Source organism: Podarcis filfolensis, assembly GCF_964270895.1.
Source record: "Podarcis filfolensis genome assembly, chromosome: 2".
In the NCBI taxonomy this organism is placed as follows: Eukaryota; Metazoa; Chordata; class Lepidosauria; order Squamata; family Lacertidae; genus Podarcis; species Podarcis filfolensis.
This window is the reverse complement of record NC_139605.1, coordinates 18,852,601-18,869,600: the sequence shown is the minus strand read 5'-3', so window position 1 is coordinate 18,869,600 and position 17,000 is coordinate 18,852,601. Positions and strand designations below refer to the sequence as shown.

Genomic DNA, 17,000 nt, shown 5'->3' with positions numbered 1-17,000 from the left:
TAATCTGTTCTGGGAGTCTTTTTATTATTATTGAAGAGCAGGATACAAGTAGCTTGAGTCCAGTCAGGGAAGAAGGCCAGGGTATAAATAAATACCATAAATAAGAAAGAAATGTGTGCCAGTGTGGTGTAGTGGTTAAGAGTGGTGGACTCGTAATCCGGTGAACCGGGTTCGCTTCCCCGCTCCTCCACATGCAGCTGGTGGGTGACCTTGGGCTAGTCACACTTCTCTGAAGTCTCTCAGCCCCACTCACCTCACAGAGTGTTTGTTGTAGGGGAGGGAGGGAAAGGAGAATGTTAGCCGCTTGGAGACTCCTTCGGGTAGTGATAAAGCGGGATATCAAATCCAAACTCTTCTTCAAATGTTCTAAATAAATAATAAATAAGTTTGGCCACATTAACAAGTTCTAGCCTTACTTGATGGGAAGGAAATAGCAGCAAATTTATTAACGGCAGCTTTTATTGAGGGGGTGCTTATCAGATCTGCAGATGACACCAAACTGGGATGGGTAGTCAATGCCGCAGAAGACAGAATGAGGATTCAAGATGACCTTAACAGATTGGAGACCTGGGCCCAAAATAACAAGGTGAATTTTAGTAGGGACAAATGTAAGGGTCTACACTTAGGCAGGAAGAATCAGATGCACAAATATAAGATGGGGGAAACTTGGATTGCCATGTGAAAAGGATCTAGGGGTCTTAGTAGACCACAAGCTTAACATGAGTCAACAGTGTGATGCAGTGACAAAAAACCCCACAAAACCCTAATGCTGTTCAAAAGAAGTATAGTGCCTAGATCAATGGAAGTAATAATAATAATAATAATAATAATAATAATAATAATAATTTATTTATTATTTATACCCCGCCCATCTGGCTGGGCCTCCCCAGCCACTCTGGGCGGCTTCCATAGAAACCAAAAATACAGTAAAATATCACACGTTAGAAACTTCCCTGAACATGTCTTCTTAAGATGTCTTCTTAAACACCAGGTCCAAGGCATGTCCGCGGCTATGGGTTGGGCCAGACTTATTCAGGGACAGCCCCATGGAGGCCATGCTTTCCACGAAGTCCCGAGCAGCCCCTTGTAAGGTCGTGTCGGCATGGATGTTAAAATCCCCTAGGACGACCAAGCTAGGTGTCTCCAGGAGAACATCCTCCACGACCTGAAGCAGCTCGGGCAGGGAATCCTTGGTGCAGCGGGGAGGTCGGTACACCAAAAGGAATCCTGTACTGCCCCTATTGCCCAACTTCCAGAACATGCACTCGGAAAACTGGGTCTTCCCAATAGGACGCCTGGTGCAAACTAATGACTTCCTAAAAATCACTGCAACCCCCCCTCCCCGCCCACATGACCTGGGTTGCTGTGTGTAAAAGAAACCTGGTGGACAAGCAGCGGCAAGGACAGGCCCATCTGCTTCATCCAACCAAGTCTCTGTTACACATGCCAGGTCAAGTCCTCCATCCATGATCAAGTCATGGATGGCAGTGGTCTTATGAATCATTGACCTGGCATTGCACAGCAGCACCTTCAGGTCATGTGGGTATCCCTTGCTGATTCTAGTATCCATCCGGTCAGGACCAGACCCGGAGGCAGGAATAGTCCTCAGACAATGACTAAACCTGCCCCCTCTGTAATGACATGGTCTAGTCTTAGCGTAACTCCTCCTCCTACCCGTGATCACTGAGATCAGTTGCCCCAGTGCATCCCCCCCTGCGGGACATGCCCCAGCCATTTTGTGGGCTGGGGCCCACTCCCCAGCAGCCCTGACCCCTCCCCTTAAGAACAAAATAACACCTTAAACAAACAAACAAACAAAACCAATAAAGCAATACAAACAAAAAACTGTAAAAATTACAAAAACATCAAAATCAAAAAAATTCCCCAAGCCCAACCAAACATCCATCCCACCCCCACCCCCCACATACAAAAAATCCAAAAGAAATTTTTAAAAACATTTTAAAAACACTCTGTGCCCCTCCGGCAGTAACAGCAACTGTCCTAGTGAGGCCTGTCAGGCCCTGCCCTGGGCCAGGTGGTAAGTGGCAAGAGCAGGGCCCTCAGGCACTCACTCAGGGGAGTCCTCCCGGGCAGCAGGCAGCAAGCCCACGTGGAGTTCTCAGTCCAGTTCTGGGTGCCACAATTTAAGAAGGATATTGACACTCTGGAACGTGTGCAGAGAAGGGTGACCAAGGTGATCAAGGGTCTGGGAAACCAAGCCTTATTGGAGCTGGGTATGTTTAGCCTAGGGAGGCGGGTGGTGTTGTAGGTTAAACCACAGAGCCTAGGACTTGCTGATCAGAAGGTTGGCGGTTCGAATCCCCGCGACGGGGTGAGCTCCCGTTGTTCGGTCCCTGCTCCTGCCAACCTAGCAGTTTGAAAGCATGTCAAAGTGCAAGTAGATAAATAGGTACCGCTCCGGCGGGAAGGTAAACGGCATTTCCGTGCACTGCTCTGGTTCGTCAGAAGCGGCTTAGTCATGCTGGCCACATGACCCGGAAGCTGTACGCCGGCTCCCTCGGCCAATAAAGCGAGATGAGCGCTGCAACCCCAGAGTCGGTCACGACTGGACCTAATGGTCAGGGGTCCTTTTACCTTTACCTTTATGTTTAGCCTGGAAAAGAGGAGACTGACAAAAATCTAAAGGGATGTCACATGGAGGATGAAGCAAACATTCTCTCCTGCTCTGGAGGGTAGGACACAAACCAGTGGCTTCAAGTTACAATAAAGGATATTTCAACGAAAGATCAGGAAGAACCTCTGTCACTAAGAGCTGTTCAACAGTGGAACAGACTCAGAAGGTGGTGGACTCTCGTTCCTTGAAGGTTTTTAAGCAGATATTGGGGGCCACAGGTGAGAGCTGAGTGCAGGGTGGGGACCAAAGGTGGACAGACTACCCCAGAAGGAACATGACCTGTCTGAGATACTGCCCCATGGTTTTAGTTACATATATGTAGATTGAGTATAAGATGGAAGAGCTCACCTCATTAACACTCCCACAGGTCTTGTTCTCCCATTGGGTTTCTAGGGGGATCCCCAAAGCTACAGCTTTGGAACTGTCCCAGAGGGGAAGTCCAGCCTCTGTGTTTTGCCCGCTCCAGATGAGACTGGCCCAAGTCTATTGTTCTCTTACACTCACTGATGACATCACCTCCAGCCAGGGGCTGGTCCCCTTAGCAGCTGCAGCAAGTAGTCACCTGTGCTTCTTAGACATGCTCAGAAATGCTTCACAGCCATGAGCGTGACCAAGAGACTTGCTAGCCGCCTCCCTTTCTTTAGAACGTCACCTTAAAGATATAAAACCACAGTCGTGGAGATGACCCGAATATGACATCCAGGCTACCCCCACCCCCTAGTCCTATGACGTTGTGTTCCTATGGATTCTTCAGTAACTCGTTCTCTGTGTGTGTATGTTCCTGGCGCTGCAGGACTCCAGATACTTCCCCACCGGACGAGGCAGGACACTGAAGGTAAGTGTCACGGTCCGGTCTACAGGCGATCGAAGTATCGGCTGAGGACGTCAGGACCAGAGAAATGAGAGTCCAGAAGTCAGGGGTCCGAGGGTCAGGAAGCAAGGAGCGATGAAGTCAAGGGTCCGAGGATCAAGAAGCAAGAAGCCACACACAGCAAGGCAGGAAACGTGTTGCTGTGGCAAAGAACCAAAAGGAAATGCTGACCTTATATCCCTTCCCGGCTCTTGCCACCAGGTGCAGTGAGTTACCAAGAGGCCTCACCTGTCTGGCCACGCCTTGCCTCTCCAGAACAAACTTAGGAAGGCCCCAGTCCTGCGAAGCCCTACTGGTCACAGAGTCCGGCTCCTGCACACACCCCTGACAGTAAGGCCTCCTCCGTGTGGCCATACATTCGGGATAGGCACAGCGGTTGTAGATGAGCCCAAGGCACAATTTTGGACTAAAGAGTTGTGGGCAAACGAGAACAGCATAGGAGGCTGCCTTATACAGTGGTACCTCGGGTTAAGAATTTAATTTGTTCTGGAGGTCCGTTCTTAACCTGAAACTGTTCTTAACCTGAGGTACCACTTTAGCTAATGGGGCCTCCCACTGCCGCCGCGCAATTTCTGTTCTCATCCTGAAGCAAAGTTCTTAACCCGAGGTACTATTTCTGGCTTAGCGGAGTCTGTAACCTGAAGCGTCTGTAACCCGAGGTACTGAAGGACCGCACATACCTGCTATTTGGGTCCCTGAAGCACAGATTCACACAAAGCGGCAAAATGCTCTTGCAGGTTATTAACAGGATTTTTATTTGAAGTGCATATGCAGAACAAGGGCATAGGGCGATCAGTACGCAACCTGTACACAGTAGTCAGGGTGCGCCCCTTTATATAGATTTGCAAAATAGAATACCACCTGATCTCTTGTAAGTCACCTGATTTCTTGTAAGTCACCTGATTTCTGGGAAATCGAAACTTATAATAAGTTCCTATATTACCATATAAGGTCTTGGTCTTCTCTCCCTCCTTCCTGCAACCTCCCTCATCCTGGTGTGACAATAAATCCTTGTTCTTTATCTCTATCTGCCCAGGCTAGACATTCTGAAGGGCCCATTTGCAATGTAACATTTAAGCATGTCCTTCAATAATAGAACAATTATATTGTAATATGCTCCTTCAGTACCACTGTACAGGGATGGAGGATCAGTCTATGACATGATGATGCTCAGTCCGTTGCTTCACCCCAACTGCCCCAATTTCTCTTTTTATATCTAAAGTTTAGGGAAGTTTTTAATGTTTGATGTTTTACTGTATTTTAATATTCTGTTGAGAGCTGCCCAGAGTGGCTGGGGAAACCCAGCCAAATGGGCAGGGTATAATTTTTATTATTATTATTGTTGTTGTTGTTGTCAGAGCCGCCCGAGGTCCCAGCTCACAAAGGACCAACGCTGCTTCGTTGTTAAGTACAAAAGTCTTTATTGGAGTTCAGTTTCACTTCCAGAGCCACAGCGCGCAGCTCTACGTCTCAACTGTCAGACCGCTGATGCTCCGTCTGAGTCTCCTCCCCCCAGACACCAATTTAAGACTCTAGCCTTACTCCACCTCTTCCTCTGTTCCTTCCGCCTCTGGTTCCGCCTGACCGTTGGGGTCTCGCCCTTTCTAGACTCTTCTGACGCTGAGTCCCCTGAGCCTTCCCCCTCCCTCCGGCGGGCTTTAGGAGCTGGTTCCCCATCCGGGTCTCCTGCTGTCCCCCGCGCCTGTACATTTGAACTTGGCACGCGCAGCCGGTAACTTTTCTCCTGACCGTTTCACTGCTGCTGCTGTCACTGCTTCCCCCTCTGGGGGGGCTAGCTGCAACTGACCTCCCCTCCGTTGGAGGAGACGCTGGCCCTGACACATGTGACTCTTCCCCCCACTACGCTCTGGTGGGGAAACTGGTCCTGATCCCCCACTGCTGCTTTGGGGTTCCCCTCTGGCTCCTTGTTTCTGGTGCGTCCCCCCTGGGACCCACCTTGCCCTGACCATAGGCGCCCCCTTCTGGGAATCTTCTGATTCGCTGGAGAAGCTCATGGAATCTCTCGGGCCACTGTCATACTCCCCTACGCTGCCCTTGGATTCTTCCCCTTTGCTCTCCATTTCCTCTCTCCCCAGTGCTCCTGCTCCTGATTCCCTGACAATTATTATTATTATTATTATTATTATTATTATTATTATTATTATTATTAAAGTAGCCATAAAAGACTGACAATCTTCATCACACCACCCCTCCTTTTGTAGAAAAGAATTTACAACCTGAAAAAAGCGGCAACGCACGTACTTTTGTAAAACTGAGTAAATCTTAATAAAAAAATATTTTTTAAAAAAAGAAAAGAAGACCAGCTATCTAAAGGCCAGCACCAGGATGAGAGAAAGCGGTGCTTTCAGTTTAGTTGTTGAGTTTCCAGCAGCCCCAGCAAGCATGGCCCATGGCCAGAGATGATGGGAGTTGCAATATATGTTTTTAATGTACATATTGACACCTGCCACTCCAATCTCCATGAGTGGTGCAATATTTTAGGGGTTGCAGTCTGTGTTCCCTTTGGGAACTTTATGATAAATGGTGTCTTTATGATATATGGTTTATTTGCACCTATATAAAACTTGCATCTAGATGGAGGGATTATGGAGCATTTGCATCCTATCAAGATTGGATTAAAGGACAGCAAAAATCCATCCTCTGCCTCTCTTTGTTTCAGCCTGTCGTCCCCAGCTCACTTGGACTTCTGCCCCTCCTTCTGCTTCTCTCTGTGAACCTCCTTCCAGCCTATGTCATTCAAAGCTGTAACCCTAAACCTTGCCTTTGCCTCTGCCCACTAACACTCAGTTCCCTTGGCCTGGCACTCTTGCCCTATAATGGTTTCCTAGTTGGGCCATCGCTGGCCTTTGTCCCCTGCTAATGGCTCATCCAGCAATCTCTACACAGAGGTAGCTTGGCTTACTAGCCTAACTAAATCCAGGTGGGTTTCATGTTTGGCAAAGTTTAATCAAACCTTGATTAATTCTAGCTTTTAATAAAGCATAGCACATTTTGGGGGATCTAGCTCCCCCCAACTCATAACGATACAGTGGTACCTCTGGTTGCGAACAGGATCCGTTCCGGAGGCCCGTTCGCAACATGAAAAGAGCGCAACCTGAGGTGCCATATCTGCGCAGGTGCGCAGTGCAATTTGGCGCTTGTGCGCATGCGCAAAGCATGGTTTAGCGCTTCTGCACATGCGTGAGCGGCGAAAACCGGACATAACCCTTTCTGATACTTCTGGGTTGCCGTGGGACGTAACCTGAAAGAACGTAACATGTAGCAAACGTAACATGAGGTATGACTGTATTGTCTCACCCAAACAATACCAATTTCATAGGTTATCAGGATGACGGAGAACAAGGATCAGCGCTGTCTCAGAGACAAGATCTGTATGGTAAATGCAAATTATTTGTTATATATGACTGCAGACCTGTATATCAACCATAGGGAACCTTTGGCCCTCCAGATGTTGTTGGATGGCAACTCCCATCCGGCCCTGCAAGTATGCCCGGTGGCAAAGGATGATGGGAGTTGTAGTTCAGCAACATCTGGAGTGCCAAACATTCCCACGCCTCCTGTGTATCATAGTAGAGAAAGCATGTACCCATGTGCGCACCCACCATACACATGTCATGAGATATTCTGGGAACAAGGTTTGCATGGTAAATATTAGCTACACTGCACCCTTGCCTCCAGGACTGGCCCTATATTTAGGCAGAGTGGGAGGGGGGCATGTCTGGCACCGGATGCTCATCAGGAGAAGGGGGGGCAGGCAGTGACGAATCAGAGGGCAGATCTCTGCATGCTACACAGCCTGTTTTGCACCTTCTCCGTTGGCCTGTGTGGGAATGTTGTTGATAGTAGGAGAGGATATATTGATTACCGTACTTTTCCGTCTATAAGATGCCCCCATGTATTAGATGCCCCCTATTTTGGGGGACTCAAATATAAGAAAATGGGGGGAGATGGCACAGAGTTGTTGAGCTTTTTTGGGGGGGGTTGCTGAAAATCGCTCACCCACACCGCAAAATGCACCTCCCGTCTGTCCCATCGCCAGTAGAAGCTGTCAATTGCCAACTGATCCCACTGCTGACACCAAAGGGATGCGGGTGGTGCTGTGGGTTAAACCACAAAGCCTAGGACTTGCCAATCAGAAGGTCAGTGGTTCGATTCCCTGCCACAGGGTGAGCTCCCGTTGCTCGGTCCCTGCTCCTGCCAACTTAGCAGTTCGAAAGCATGTCAAAGTGCAAGTAGATAAATAGGTACTGCTCCGGCCAGAAGGTAAACGGCGTTTCCGTGCGCTGCTCTGGTTCGCCAGAAGCGGCTTAGTCATGCTGGCCACATGACCCGGAAGCTGTACACTGGCTCCCTCGGCCAATAAAGCGAGAGGAGCGCCACAACCCCAGAGTCAGCCATGACTGGACCTAATGGTCAGGGGTCCTTTACCTATTTTGGGGGACTCAAATTTAAGAAAATGGGGGGAGATGGCACAGAGTTGTTGAGCTTTTATTGGGGGGGGTTGCCGGAAATCGCTCACCCACATCACAAAATCCACCTCTAGCCTGTCCCATCGCTGGCAGAAGCTGCCAATCATTCACCCAACTGCCGGAACATCAGCCAATTAACACCACCCATTGATGTAGAAACCAATAATACACACAATAGCTGCTGACAGCCACGGCAGCAACCAATCAAATGTCCAGCCTATGCACTACCCATGTGTAAGATGGCCCCCAATTTTTAGCATGATTTTTAAAGAAAAAAACATAGTCTTATACAAGGAAAAGTACGGTAAATATTATCCTTCCTCACGCTAGTGAGCAGGTCGCAGAGTACATTCCCCTGTATATTGCAGGAAGCTAGTTGGTTGATTCGTTCAAATCTCTTGAGTTAAGCAATCCAGTCTGGCTTGTCCAGATCGGGTTGTTCCTGGTGAATTGCCCTTTATTCCCTCTTAAAACAATAAGGACACAACAGTCTTCTTTAAAAGTAATGATAAGAAGTTTACTTACATTCAGTTCACAGTATGATCCTGAAGGAAGGCTTTAGCTTGTAGTTACAGAAGAGAGTGTGAGTCCATCCCATATGGGGACTGAGCCCATGTGCGACTGGCTGAGAGCCAGCAGACAGCAAAAGCACCAAGAGAACAGCATCAAGAGAAGAAATGGCAAAAAGAGAGCAACAAGAAAGTCAAGAGAAGAGGGCTGCATGACTAGCCCCTTTAAAGGGTCTGCCAGGGTCAAGCCCATCTACCTGGTCACACACAGGGGGAGGATGCTCCAGACCAGGTGTGACAGGAAGTCCTCCTGGCTGGAGTAACATCCCCCTTTGTCTCCACTCTGGGCAAACAGGAAATGTTGTACTTGACTGCTACAGTGATGTAACATCCCACAGCCTGCTCTCCTCAGGTGTGGTGTCCCATCACCTGTGCTTAGCTTCTGTAAATGGAATGAGATGCGCGGGGTATAAATAAATAAATATCTGAACCATCATCTGAACCAGCCCATGTGCAAAACCGGAGACTTCAGTGTAAAGAGAACTTCCCTAAGGAGGTACCAACTGTTCCAGTGGGAGGTGCATGTGACGTTAACATATGAGAGTGCTGGAGGTGAAATAGTTAAACAAGTTACCCAATCAGAACCCAGGGGGGTGGAGTCAGAGGGACTATAAAACCAGCTCTGAGAGGGGCGAAAGGGAGTTCGTTGGGAGTTGGGTGGTTGATTGGAGTGGGAGTGAATTGGGATAGAGTCTGTGGGTAGGTTGAGTTAGGGTAGCGAAATACGCTGAGTCAGGAACAGTTAGGGGCTGGGAAGACAAGTAAATATCTGAGAGGTGGTTTAGTGAGTGAGAGCAGGTAGCGGAAGTTATAGGTCTGGATAGGCACCCCATGAATGTAATTGACCGATACCATTTATGAAACCACACGCTTGTTAAACTGCAATAAATAAACAGAAGTTTATGTTCCAATTTAACCCTGACTGGACTCAGTATTGTACCAGGCAGGGCCTGGGTGGTGGCAGCGAGAAATAAAGTGGTGGCACAGGGATCAATAGACGGTGAAACATCCGGGGACCCTGTGTGATCGCCACAGTGCAAAGCTTGCTATTCCCTTCACAATATTTGTCAACTACGGTCCAAGAAATAGAATCAACTGAAATTGTCTTGTGTGACGGCAGATCAAAATCTGCTCCAGCGCTGTCCCACTGGTTCTCTTTCTCCACGGTCATGTAAGTAGAGAAACATTGGTAAATGTGTAGGTGCAGTACCTCCACCCTGGTGTAGACCCATTTTCTACTTGGGGAGTAGAAAATGCCTGATATCACTGGCTGTTTTAATTTGCTGCAGTTCGGCCATTTCAGTCCCATTGCAGGTCCTCTTCCATTTCTCCTCTTGCCTTTTTCTGCTGGACTTGCGCTGGTTCTAGAATGACTTTTCCATGTTTGTTCCTAGATTACCCATGGGATAAATCCAGCCTGAAGTCAATACCAATGGACTTGACGCAGTTTAAGGAACTGGATGACCATGCATCAATGGTATACTGTCTCTTACGGCAATATAACCCACACGGAATAACAGTCCTGTAAAGAATATTTTAGGATGCTGAGAGTTTTGTTTTTTAATGTGGATTTGGAATTGGGCCCTAAGGATCCATTCCAACTCTACAATTCTATGGTTCTATGACAGTACCTTCAAGTGTCCTCTCCTTATAGGAGGCAACTTCTTCTGTCCACACGGAAGTTCACAGTGGGAAACATTATGCTTCAAAATCCACCCCAAGCCTGAAACAAAGGGGATTTGGATCACAGCTGAAGATCGTGGAAATAGCATGCCTGTGTAAAGAGAAAAGAAAGGTTAAGCATGCTTCATCCTTCAGAACAATTTTACTTGGGGATAAAATTTGATAGATTGATCAACTAGGATGCATACACTTACTCAGCTAACTCTGTATTCCTGAGCAGTTTTACGCAGAAGTAAGCTCCATTGAATTCAGTAAGACTCTTTTTAGTGCATGTAGGATGGCAGGCACCCTAAGTTTTCTTTAGACAGCAGAAAGGAACTGGGTACTGCTCCTCCATGTTATCTTCTACAGTATTTACCTTTCCTGAAACAGGTGAATGTCAAGAACAACGTGAAAAAACTGGTGAATGTCTTGCTTCAAAAAGCCCACAGTGACCTGGAGAAAGTCCGAGCCATTTGGATGTGGACATGCCATCATATAGGTAGGTGGGGGTGTGACATGTCTGTGTGCGAAGCCGGAAGCGATCCCTCCAGACAACAGAACAACTCTTCTAGTGGTGTTATAGGAAAGCTCCTTTATATAGCATTGGATTAAAGCAGAGCCTTTGAAGGTGATTAACTGTTGTTTTGTGAACGAAATAGTAAAGGTAAAGGGACCCCTGACCATTAGGTCCAGTCGTGGCCGACCCTGGGGTTGCGGCACTCATCTCGTTTTATTAGCCGAGGGAGTCGGCGTATAGCTTCCGGGTCATGTAGCCAGCATGACTAAGCCGCTTCTGGCGAACCCGAGCAGCACACGGAAACACCATATATCTTCCCGCCGGAGTGGTACCTATTTATCTACTTGCACTTTGACGTGCTTTTGAACTGCTAGGTTGGCAGGAGCAGGGACCGAGCAACGGGAGCTCACCCCGTCGCGGGGATTCGAACCGCCGACCTTCTGATCGGCAAGTCCTAGGCTCTGTGGTTTAACCCACAGCACCACCCGCAGATACCCCTAATTGAACTGATTAGTTACTCGTATCTTCTGCTAAATGTTTCTGAAGTAAGTGAGGTTGCTGCAGCCCTTTATTTGTTGTGCATTGTAGACTTTGAGGTGACTGTCCATAAATGTCTTTATTCCTCCAGAATACGATGTGGAAGGATACCATAACAAGGTGCCTTCTGAGGCAACTGATGCCCTTCAGTCGGGGAAAAGCGCTTGTGGGGGCTATGCTGGCCTCTTTGAAGAAATGTGCAGGTAATTCCTATTGGGCCCCAGAGAGCTGGAGAGCCACACGTCCCCCACACCTGCTCTATACAGGCGGCTTTCAACACATCATTATGGAGACAAACTTGGGTCCCGCTACAGTCACTGGAAATCCTGCTTGGCCCCTCACCACCATGCTTCCTTCAACAAACACTTCTTGTACCTTTTAAAGCCCTTCTGTGCTGCCTTGAAAGTTTGTACTAGATTCCAGTCTCTCTCTCTCTTCAGCATGCAAGCTAAGATTCTCAGGCTGTCTGATTAATAATAATAATAATAATAATTAATAATAATACCCCGCCCATCAATATTTATACCCCGCCCATCTGGATGGGTTTCCCCAGCCACTCTGGGCAGCTTCCAACACAATATTAAAATACAATAGTCTATTAAACATTAAAAGCTTCCCTGAACAGGGCTGCCTCCAGATGTCTTCTAAAAGTCTGGTAGTTGTTTTCCTCTTTGACATCTGGTGGGAGGGCACCACAGGGCAGGTGCCACTACTGAGAAGGCCCTCTGCCTGGTTCCCTGTAACTTGGCTTCTCGCAGTGAGGGAACCGCCAGAAGGCCCTCGGCACTGGACCTCAGTGTCCAGGTAGAACGATGGGGGTGGACACGCTCCTTCAGGTATACTGGACTGAGGCTGTTTAGGGCTTTAAAGGTCAGCACCAACACTTTGAATTGTGCTCGGAAACGTACTGGGAGCCAGTGTAGGACTTTCAAAACCGGTGTTATGTGGTCTTGGTGGCCGCTCCCAGTCACCAGTCTAGCACCCGCATTCTGGATTATTTGTAGTTTCCGGGTCACCTTCAAAGGTAGCCCCACGTAGAGCGCATTGCAGTAGTCCAAGCGGGAGATAACTAGAACATGCACCACGCTGGCAAGACAGTCCGCGGGCAGGTAGAGTCTCAGCCTGCATACCAGATGGGGCTGATAAACAGCTGCCCTGGACATAGAATTGACCTGTGCCTCCATGGACAGCTGTGAGTCCAGAATGACTCCCAGGCTGCACATCTGGTCCTTCAGGGGCACAGTTACCCCATTCAGGACCAGGGAGTCCTCCACACCTGCCCACCTCCTGTCCCCCAAAAACAATTGGCTCCTAACAACAATTTTTGTACCAGTGCAACATACAAAACTGTCATGCAGGACTGGGGGATCTTGGGCCTTCCAGATGTTGTTCAGCTACATCTCCCATCAGCCTTAGCAAGCTTGGCCAACTGCCAGGAATGATGGGAGTTGTAGTTCAGCAACATCTGGAGGACCAAAGATTCCCCAAACCTGTAATATGCAGTTAAATGAGGCAGCCTGGCATTTCTTCAGAATAAAGTAGTAGTCCACAGGTGGCATTTAGCATACTTCTGTTTCCTCCATCAAAATCCCAAATTGCACATCCTTAAGGGGCAAATAGGACAATACAGGAAAAAGTCTAAAATGCCGGGTGTGTTTTGGCTTCTCCCTGAAAACAGAGCAAAACGAAGGGTGCCGATTCTAATCCAAAAAAAAAAGCATTGATTGCAACCACAGTGCCTTGTTCACAATGGTGTTCTTGAATCCCTTTCTTTCCCCCTCAGTCTTGCAGGGATACAATGCAAGCAGTTGTCTGGCTTTGCCAAAGGGTTCCAATACAAACCAGGAAAAGTATTTGAGGGGAAGACTAATCATGTCTGGAACGCTGTTTATCTTGAGGGAAGGTGGCATCTTTTAGACAACACGTGGGGCAGCGGCTGTGTGGATGACTCTTGTAGCAAGTTCACTTTCAGGTATGTTGTTAGGCGACAGAAAGCCCAGTCAGAGTGTGGGATACAACGAGGGTATAGTGAACTTCCTTTGTTTTCAGATTTTTGTTTGGTTCGCTTGGACCAAAAGTCAGAATTGGTGATTTGATAGCCACAGGGCATCAGCATGGAGTGTTGTGGTAGTGGTGGGACAATAATAGGTTCTAGAGCAGCAGTTCTCAACCTGTGGGTCCCCAGATGTTGTGGGACTACAACTCCCATCATCCCTGAGCTCTGGCCTTGCTAGCTAGGGGTGATGGGAGTTGTAGTTCAACAACATCTGGGGACCCACAGGTTAAGGAAGGCTGTTCTAGAGTATTATGCTTATCCTACATGTGTAGGATTTGGGGATCCTGGAGTTTGGGTCATTGTAACACAGCAGCCTTTCTCTACCAGGTGCCCTCCAATGGTTTTAGACTACCACTCCCATCATCACTAACTATTGGGTCTCAGGCTTCAGGGACTCAGCTTCCTCCCACCCTCTCACCCTTTGGCAGCAGATAAGCAAAACAAAGCGAAAGGAGTCTCTTACCCGATTTTTAATGATTGTAGCCAGAGAACAAAGAATCCATTTCTAGGAACGAAGGTGCTCCCAGTTAAGGGTTCCACCCACTTCCTCCCTAGTCACCCACTTCTGCATCTTGCAACCAGATCTCACAACCACTGTGCTCTCCGTGCCGCCACCTTATCTGCTCTCCTTGACCTTGGGCTGAGTGGATGGACGCTTTCCAGCGAAATGGAGCCTGTTCACTCTCTCTCTCCCAGTTCTTCTCCTCCTAGCTGTTCACCATCCAGTTCTTCCCAACTTCGGTCTTCTGAACTATGTCCCTCTGCAAACCACTGTTCCAAATCTATACTGCTTCACTGCTCCTGGGAAGATTCAGGATCCTGAGCAGGAGCAAGGGGCGGGGGAGGCTGCCTCCATTCCTCTCAGTGCAGCCCTCCTCAGCACGGTCCTTGACATTGGGCCACATTGGCTGTGGTTGATGAGTCATGAGTTCAGCCAAACCTGGAGGGAATCAGACTGGGGAAGGCTGGATGAGTGGGTCACCCAGTTCCTAAACTGTGGCTAGTGTTAACTATGGACACGCTTGTCAAATAAAGCACTGTTGTCATTAAGCACAGATGTGGGTGAGAAAACAGGCTGTGGTTAATCTAATCAAGGATCTGGTTTCCAAGCTGTTCACATGTGTGGCTGTGGGGGAGGGAGGCTTGCTATGTTTCATTCCCAACATGCTAAGCTATGGTTTCACTTGACATCTGAACAAGGCCTAAAAGGATTCCACGCTCATTTCTAGATAGCTTTCTCTGTTTGACCCTGGTGCTGAGATTTCACGAAAGACTGCACAATTCTGCCTTCTCCTTCTGCAGGTACAATGAGTTTTACTTCCTTACCCATCCTGCTCTGTTTATTAACGATCACTTCCCAGAGGACCACAGCTGGCAGCTTCTGAAACAGACATTATCGCTGCAGCAGTTTGAACGTAATGTGTGGTATAAGTCTGCCTTTTATTCAGTAGGACTGACAGGCACATCCGCGGCAACGTCGGTCATCGAAACAGGTAAAGTCAATCAGAAGCATCTGTCTTGTGGCTTTTGGCTGTCACACTTACACTGACAATGAGTCTCATGTCCTTTTAAGATGCTACTGCTCTGTAAAGCAGGGATGGGAACCTGAGGTTGCTAGACTACAACCCCCATCATCCCTGACAATTGGTCGTGCTAGTTGGGAGTCCCACAACAGCAAGAGGGCCACACAGGTTCCTCACCCCTAATCGAGCAGAACCAGAACTCAGTGGGTCTTCCAAGGTGTGAAGGAGGCTCAGGAAATCTGTTATCTTTCTCGGAATTGTTAGGTACAGATGACTGTGAGGCAGCTGGATTGTCCTTGCTCTATTTTGATTATCACTGATTATTACTCCTGGCAAACAAGGCCATTCTGTGGCCTTCATGGAGTTGTGAGGTTAATTAAAACTAACAATCAAGATGAAGTAAAGCCTGAGGGGAGAAACAACCTACAGGTGGCTGTTCAAGGACGAGTCAGTGAGGAAAGAACAGACTGCCTGTTTCCCATCTACCAATCTATTAACCATCATTAATTTCAATGCATGGGACAAGGGTGGCGCTGTGGGTTAAACCACAGAGCCAAGACTTGCCGATCAGAAGGTCGGCGGTTCGAATCTCTGCGACGGGGTGAGCTCCCGTTGCTCAGTCCCTGCTCCTGCCAACCTAGCAGTTCAAAAGCATGTCAAAGTGCAAGTAGATAAATAGGTACCGCTCTGGCGGGAAGGTAAATGGCGTTTCCATATGCTGCTCTGGTTCACCAGAAGCGGCTTAGTCATGCTGGCCACATGACCCGGAAGCTGTACTCCGGCTCCCTCAGCCAATAAATTACCTTTAATTTCAATCTTATATATGGGTGTAACCCTATTTCTCACAGCAAGGTGGCAGAAAATCCATAGGGGGAAATCCATTCATGGGGATTTAAAATAAAAATATTAACAAGTACAGAAAAGCCATTATTTTTTGCCCCTTACAATTTTTTTTACTGAATTCCTGTTGCATACAAAAACATGTCAACATCAAAAAAACCTTTGCTTTTCTTTCACAGAAAACGGCAAGGCAACTGTTTTCATTGAGAGTCGCTCTCCAACCCTCTTCCTCTGCAAGCTCAACGGGGCAAACGAACACTGCTTCATGACCCTGCAGAGGAACGGGATGACCCTGGAAGTGTATCCTCAGGAGGTGGGAACTCATAGCTTGGACATCTTCGCCAAACCTTCCAGGAGCAAGGAGGAGAACTACAGCCACGTGGTGGAATACTCCCTGGTGTGCCCATCTGTGGACAAAAACTTTTGCTTGCCCAAACCGCTCATCCAGCCTGTGGGGCCCAGCTGGCAATCGGAGGAGAAGGGAATCCTGGGAGCCTCGCCCGCCAGTCCGATTGTCCACACTGATGACGGACGCTGTGTTGTCACCTTCACTCGAAGTAGAGACCTAGATCTCTTTGCCACCCTGGACTCTGATGCCAGCAGCACGTCGGAGGACTTGCGGAGGCGTCACATCTGGACCACTCACCAAGATGCCCATGTTGAGTTGAAGATACAGCTCCCTCATGCAGGGACCTTTGCTCTTCACATCTGGGCAAAGAAAGCATCCGATCCGGGGAACAGTCACTGCGCCCTCAGCTACCTCCTCTCCTGCCCAAACAAGAGTGTGTTGTGGCCGGTTTTCCCACAGAGTTATACCAACTGGGAGGATGCCTTTGAGCTGGTGGCACCAGTTGCCGGGGTCTTGCCGGCCAACCGCGATGTGATATTTAAGCTCAAACTGCCTGGCGTAGATGAGGTGTCTGTCGAATGCGGAAATTCTCGCCGACTGACTCTTAGCGAAGACGGTTTCTGGGAGGGAACCTGCAGCATCTCAGGTGGCCCCAGGGTGACAGTGATGATATCAAAAAATGGCAGCCACTCCTTCTGGGCCCTGCTGGACTACAAAGTGGAAAGTCACTAGCTAGGAGAGGAGAAAATTCAACTATGTAAAAAGATCTACGCTTACCGGAAGAGAGGGAAACGGTAATCCATCATTAACCACAGCTTGTATGTTAACCAGGTATAACCGGGAGAAATACTAACAGTCGGATACTGGAGTATCTGATATTACGAGACTAAGGGCATGGGGAAGTGGTCCGAACAATAACCTTGACTATAATTAAAGTAAGGGAAGGCA

At 48.3% G+C, this 17,000-nt stretch overlaps 1 protein-coding gene and 1 long non-coding RNA gene across 2 annotated transcripts; one reads left to right on the top strand and one right to left on the bottom strand.

Annotated features, from left to right (window-relative positions):
- Nucleotides 1–416: 416 nt before the first annotated feature.
- LOC310757387 lies at nucleotides 417–3,069 on the bottom strand. Its single transcript, XR_014545139.1, has 2 exons — nucleotides 2,984–3,069; nucleotides 417–567 (listed from the first exon to the last, which is right to left on the bottom strand). It is a non-coding gene; the product is annotated as an uncharacterized lncRNA (long non-coding RNA).
- Nucleotides 3,070–3,180: 111 nt separating this feature from the next.
- Nucleotides 3,181–17,000, top strand: LOC310756753 (kyphoscoliosis peptidase-like). Its single transcript, XM_083601422.1, has 8 exons — nucleotides 3,181–3,470; nucleotides 6,847–6,903; nucleotides 9,960–10,042; nucleotides 10,621–10,729; nucleotides 11,376–11,487; nucleotides 13,068–13,256; nucleotides 14,643–14,833; nucleotides 15,883–17,000. The coding sequence occupies exons 1-8, from the start codon at nucleotides 3,377–3,379 to the stop codon at nucleotides 16,782–16,784; spliced, it is 1,737 nt and encodes a 578-aa protein (XP_083457548.1). The 5' UTR covers nucleotides 3,181–3,376; the 3' UTR covers nucleotides 16,785–17,000.